Source organism: Bidens hawaiensis, unplaced genomic scaffold (genome assembly GCF_021521415.1).
Source record: "Bidens hawaiensis isolate Kalapana, Puna unplaced genomic scaffold, B.hawaiensis_p1.1 tig00037575_1, whole genome shotgun sequence".
Classification (NCBI taxonomy): Eukaryota; Viridiplantae; Streptophyta; class Magnoliopsida; order Asterales; family Asteraceae; genus Bidens; species Bidens hawaiensis.
Window position 1 is genome coordinate 127,829 of NW_027496554.1, and position 6,217 is coordinate 134,045.

Sequence of the window (6,217 nt, forward strand, 5' to 3'; positions counted from 1 at the left end):
GGCCAAAATCGATGGTTTCCAGCAAGAATCCGACAAAAATCAGCCATTTCCGACGAGATTCCGACCAAAATTAGCTGTTTCCTGCTAAATTCCATAAAAAAAACCAGTGATTTCTGGCAAGATTTAAGCCAATTTCTGGCCAAGATGTGCTTATGTATGCATAAAATTGAAAATTGCATATAAAAATGTGTGTCTGTGTATATAATATTGAAAATTATACATTAAAGTCCGATCCGATTTATCTCGATTAATCTTTGATTAATCGCTAGTCGTTACATCACTGCGCGACTAGCACTTTTTACAACACTTCCGCACTAGTATTTATTGTGCCTATCAATTGTTTAGTTGAGTTAACATCCACCATGAAACCACCAACTGCCGTAACAACCACAACCGCACTCTTTACCCCTCCCACCATCAAACTCCCACGCTTTTTCCGTCCATGGCGAAAGGTACTCCTAATTTTATAATCATTATTATTATTATCATTCCCCCCCCCCCCCCCCATAAACAACAATTGAACTATTATTATTATTATTATTATTATTATTATCTAATAGGTGCATCTTGGACCATTAACTGTATCTCCAATGGGCTTTGGAACCTGGGCATGGGGCAACCAACTGTTATGGGGGTACCAACAGTCAATGGACACTGAGCTGCAACAAGTTTTTAATCTAGCTCTTGATAATGATATTAACTTATTCGACACCGCGGACTCCTACGGCACTGGGAAACTAAACGGCCAGAGCGAAAAGCTGCTCGGGAAGTTTATTAATGAGTTTCAAGGAAACACCAATGATGTTGTTATTGCCACTAAGTTTGCGGCCTACCCATGGCGCGTTACGCCTAACCAGTTTGTTAATGCTTGCAAGTAAGCATAGTATAGATAATAAACTCGTTTGACTACTTTATATGTTATAACTATAATAGCTATGAGACAGTTTTAATTTTCATGTAAATGTAAAATGATAGAGTCTAGCACACTAGTTTCAATTATTTAAGTAAATAAAAAAAATCACATACCACGCTTTTTTGATTAACAGGTATTATCGTGTCTTAAACAGGTACCCAACTGCCAGCTCTAACAGTGTATAGTATGGTATAGTACAGTTTATTAGTGTCATTGATCTCTTATATGAATTTTAGGTGTTGGATAAGGGGTAAGGATTGAATAGATTTAACTCCTAATATTATTATCGAGGAATATAACTAAATGAACAAACATGAACCAAGAATGTCTTTCGGTTAGTTATACGAACGAAAACAAACTGAGGCCCTGTTCATTCATTTGTGTTCATGAACGTTCGATAATGTGTTCAATAAACTAAAGCTTCTTGGGAAGTTTATTAGTGAGTTTCAAGGAAGCACCAATAATGTTGTGATTGCCACCAAGTTTGCTGCATACCTGTGGCGCGTTACGCCTAACCAGTTTGTTAATGCTTGCAAGTAAGTATAGACAATACTGTAGAACTCGCTAGGTGCTACTCAGGCGGTGGAGTAGGGACTAGCGTTTAACCAGGATTAATAGCACAGGATTATTCGGATTGGAATTTATATGTAACTTTTTAAATATAAATATATACCAAGTTTTGTATATAAATTTTCAATTTTGACTGATTTTGACCAAATAGCGATTAATAGGTGACTAATTGGAGGGGCACCGACTAACGATAGGTGTTGGATTGTAGGTTTATTATTATGAGCCCACGGGCCATTAGGTATCTAGGCTTGTATTATGTTCTCTATATATTGTAATTCGGAGTGCAAACGAGCTGAACTTAGCTGAGCCCGAGCTTGGCTTGTTTTGACTTACAAGAGATTGAGCTCGAGCTTGGCTCATTAGTCTATTTGTTAAGATTGGATTGGGCATGGATTGCTTATTATTTATTAGTTAATTAGTATACATCATTTGTTATTTTTATATCTTTTGAGAAAACCTTAAAAGAGCCAAAGCCTCGGTTGTGAAGTGTGAAATTAACACATGGAGGCCAAAAGGAGTTATAACTCAGAAACTACACCAGGCTCGTTAAGGCTTGATGAACCTTAACGATCTTCCCATACAAGGTTGGAGCTGGGGCTCGATAACTAAGCGAGCTTTATTTGAGGCTCGAGCTCCAACCTTGAATGGGAAGCTCATTTCACCCCTTGACCTTAACGAGCCTTGTGGATTTTTAAGTCGTACTTGTTTTGGACTTCAATGTATTAATTTAACACTGCATAGCCGAGCTCCACCCGAGCTTTGGCTCGTTTAAGGTACTACACGAGCTAAAGTTGAGCTTAGGCTCGTTTAAGTTTTTTCTCAAAATATATAAAAATAATTAAAATGTATATAAACTAATTAATAAATAACAAACACGCTGAGCTGGAGCTTGAAAAAACAACTCACAAGCCAAGCTCGGGTCGGCTCGTTTTGGTTGCAATGGGGGTGTTTTTGCAGTAATACACAATTCATTATTGCACCATCTTACATAGGGGTGTTTTTGCAGGTCTTCTTTAGATCGGTTGCAGATTGAGCGGATTGGAATAGCACAACTACATTGGTCAACCGCAAACTATGCACCTCTTCAAGAGCGAGCTCTCTGGGATGGGTTAGTCGCAATGTACGAAAAAGGTTTAGTTGAAGCAGTTGGTGTTAGCAACTACGGACCAAAACAGCTACTCAAGATACATGACTACCTCAAGGAACGGGGAGTCCCGTTATCTTCAGCTCAGGTACAGCACGCTTAAAACATATTAATCATTGTATAATAAACGATGCGTTAAATGTAGGTACAATTTTCATTGTTGAGCATGAGTGAAGAACAAATGGAGATGAAGAGCGTGTGCGATTCGTTGGGAATCCGTGTGATCGCTTACAGCCCGTTGGGACTTGGCATGCTTACGGGCAAGTACACGCCTGCTAAACTTCCACGTGGACCGAGGGGTTTGCTGTTCAGACAAATAATCCCGGGGGTGGAACCATTGTTAATATCGTTGAAGGAAATAGCGGAAAAGAGGGGCAAAAGCATACCACAGGTGGCGATAAACTGGTGTATATGTAAAGGGACGATTCCGATACCAGGAGTTAAGTCTGTTAAACAGGCTCGGGCGAATCTGGGAGCTTTAGGTTGGAAGCTCGGGCCGAGTGAGTTGACTCAGTTGGAATATGCTGCGCGTGACTCATCGGCCAAAATGATCCAAAATGTTTTTCAAACCAGGTAATAAGGGATTAAACCACACTGTTGTTGTTGTAAATTTAATATTATTGACTGTATAATAATTATTATATTAATGAACATATGATATATCATATATGTAATGCAATGGAAGGAATCCAAAATTTGTATCAAACTTTGAAGTATGAATCAAAGCCCAAAATCTGTATGCATTAAACTCAAAATATATTAATATATAATGTTAAAGGTTACTATCGATAACCACAAGATCAGCGTTTATGTAGTTATTTAGCAACAAAGTCTGCGTGACCTCGACAATAAACCATTACTCTCTAATTCGGGCCTTTATCAGCTTCTTACAAAGATACTGCCACCACGGGCCGGTTCGCCAAAAAAAAGTGATATTTATGCATTTGGCGTTCTCGCTTTCTAGATTATTTTGGTTTATTCGGTTTTTGTTTGGTTATTTATCTAGCCATTGGTTTGGTTTGGCAGTTAGCTGTTGTATGCACATTCAACAATTAAGTAGTCCCTAAAACATTTAACTTTTCAGAACTCAAAAAAGTTACAGTTGAAACCCATATTTCAATTTGATTTTTATAAATTGTGAGTTCTTTAGTTTGTAAATTATGCATTATCTGTACCTTAAAAGTATTAATTATGTTTTTATATGTATAAAATGCAAAATTATAATATTTTTTAACAAAAGTAAACGAGCTGACTCTAGCTTTTGATGAGCCGATGGCGAGCTCATTTCAGCTCAAGTTTAGTTTCTTTAGTTTGGCTGCGCTCAGCTCGTTTACAGCCTTAGTCAGTTTACCAATTTTATGTTGTTGGAGCAAAATCGCAGCTAGGGGTGTGCACGGTGTGCTTTTTGAACCCTGATCAAAACCGAAACCGTTAATTGGTTTTCCTAACTGTTTGGCTTTCGCTAATGGTCAGTTTCGGTTGGATATGGTCAGCGGGTCAGGTGACCACAAGTCCACAACAGCACAACTTCTGTTTGGGCTCAGTTTTCTAGGCTTGATATATTTTGGGCCTTAGAGTTTGGGCCTGAAAATAATACTTATCCAAATATTTTATTCATTCTGACCAAAACTCATCCTGACCCAACATCCCGTTATCTCGTAACATGTCCATGTTACCACCACCAAAATTTATAAGCATCAAACCGAAAACATGACACTTATCAACCCGTTACAAAACAGTTTTCTTCTAACCAATTCTAAGTACAAAAGTCACATACAAACCAATAATCCACTTTGTTACCAAATTAAACCCTAGAAAAACAGTGACATAATTAGCTTTTGTATATACATTCAACAATTAACTAGTCCTAAAAAACCATCTAACCTTCCAAAACTCATAAAAGTCAAAGTAACAATACAATCAACAGTTCAGTTCTTAAGTTCTCACAACTCGCCTGCCTGGTGACTTGACTTTAAAAACATGTTCTTCACCCGTGCAGTTATCTACTTTAACAACCCAATGACTCTTTTTACCGCCACCGTAACTACCACCGCGCACATGCTTCGCACCACTACCACCCCCGGGCCCACCACTTTCGGTTTTCCCAGCAATTCTCATCAACAACAGCCCTTCTCCAATAGGCAACAAATGACTATTTGACCGACTCCACTGCCACGAATCCTTCCAATGCGCATTAAACCCCAACACTATCGTACTCTTTTCACGCCCGTTCCCTTGTATGGCTTCTAATATCATCTCATGATGCTCAAGGTTACAATCAATAACAACAAGATCAGCATTTCTATAATTGTTTAGCAACAAAGTTTGAGCGTCGCCAACAATAAACTCAACTCGGTTCGCATGTGAACCAAGGGCCTGTTTGGATGAATGCAACTCTTCTGTTTCTTTAAATATGCTAACCACACGTCCGCCCGTCTGGTCAGCTGCGGTCACTAGGCCGAGGGTGGTGGACCGAGCAGTGGCTGCACCGACAACTATTATAAGCTGAGCATTGTTTCCAGCCGCAATAGCCGAAATGAACTCGGCTACATCGGGTTCATTGCCCATTTTCATGGATTTGAGGTAGGCTTCAGTGGCATCTTCAGTTAACCAATAAGTCATTTTTTTAAAGAACTTTTGGAACTGAAAATAAAATGTTACAAGTTTTTATAAGTTATATGATTTGAGGTTTGAACATGGGTGTTGAGTGTATATATAGGCCATACAAGGATTAAATGAGATAGTTTAGTTAAGGTCCATGTGCATGTGGCATTTCACTTGTGGGAAGATTGATTAGGTACAATTTTGTTTGGTCCTTTATGGGGTCATTAGATGGTTCAATTATTTATTTTATTTATGACTAATAAATGAGTTAAAATGACTAGTTTACATCAAATGAAATCTGAATAATCCGTCCTCATCGCTATGAAGAAGGGAGCTTTCGGTTCTGTCGGTTGCTTGAAATTTCTTGTTTCTTTTATCTCTGGAGTCGGGAGTAATTGCTAACTCAATTATTGATTAGTAGTTTACACTTCAGTTTTCTGTTAAAGTCTATCCTGAGCGTGAAATCGGATTAGTGGTTAGATTATAGGTTTCATCATAAACCTAATTAATGGTGCATTTTTTATTTTGACACCTCTACGATATTAATTATAACAAAATTATTTTTAGCGCACATTTACACACAAACATTTTTCTAACAAGTTAACAAATATCAAGTACTGATGTAAGTAATATTTGGTGTGGTGGCAAAGATGGTTTAATAACAGATTGAAGGTTAGATGTTCAAGCCTCTTAAATAAGATACACATGTAAATAATATTTGGTTGTTCAAAAAAAAAAAACAAAAAAAAAACGGATTGGAGGTTAGATGTTCAAGCCTCTTAAATAAGGTACCCATGTAAATAATATTTGGTTGTTAAAAAAAACAAATATCAAGTACTGTTGTACATAAACTATTAATGATACCGTACGCACGTATTCACTTGAATTTGTCAAACAAGATGTGACTTACCTTGAAAGTTAGGTTTTATTTGCCAACTTACAAAAAAAAAATTACAAGAATGTAGTGGGGTTTATGAACACTTGCT

At 37.6% G+C, this 6,217-nt stretch overlaps 2 protein-coding genes across 2 annotated transcripts; one reads left to right on the forward strand and one right to left on the reverse strand.

The window, feature by feature from the left end:
- Positions 1-360: 360 nt before the first annotated feature.
- LOC143589477 (pyridoxal reductase, chloroplastic-like) lies at positions 361-3,205 on the forward strand. Its single transcript, XM_077070229.1, has 4 exons — positions 361-452; positions 561-874; positions 2,490-2,715; positions 2,773-3,205. Exons 1-4 carry the CDS (start codon positions 363-365, stop codon positions 3,202-3,204), a joined length of 1,062 nt encoding a protein of 353 aa, XP_076926344.1. The 5' UTR covers positions 361-362; the 3' UTR covers position 3,205.
- Positions 3,206-4,562: 1,357 nt separating this feature from the next.
- LOC143589472 (uncharacterized) lies at positions 4,563-5,249 on the reverse strand. The gene has a single exon (XM_077070224.1). The coding sequence runs from the start codon at positions 5,247-5,249 to the stop codon at positions 4,563-4,565; it is 687 nt and encodes a 228-aa protein (XP_076926339.1).
- Between the last annotated feature and the right edge of the window lie 968 nt (positions 5,250-6,217).

Coding starts and splice junctions, on each gene's coding strand:
- LOC143589477 (XM_077070229.1), top strand. CDS start 363: ATGAAACCACCAACTGCCGTAACAACCACAACCGCACTCTTTACCCCT. Junction 875..2,489: donor CAGTTTGTTAATGCTTGCAA/GTAAGCATAGTA, acceptor GTGTTTTTGCAG/GTCTTCTTTAGATCGGTTGC. Junction 2,716..2,772: donor TCCCGTTATCTTCAGCTCAG/GTACAGCACGCT, acceptor CGTTAAATGTAG/GTACAATTTTCATTGTTGAG.
- LOC143589472 (XM_077070224.1), bottom strand. CDS start 5,249: ATGACTTATTGGTTAACTGAAGATGCCACTGAAGCCTACCTCAAATCC.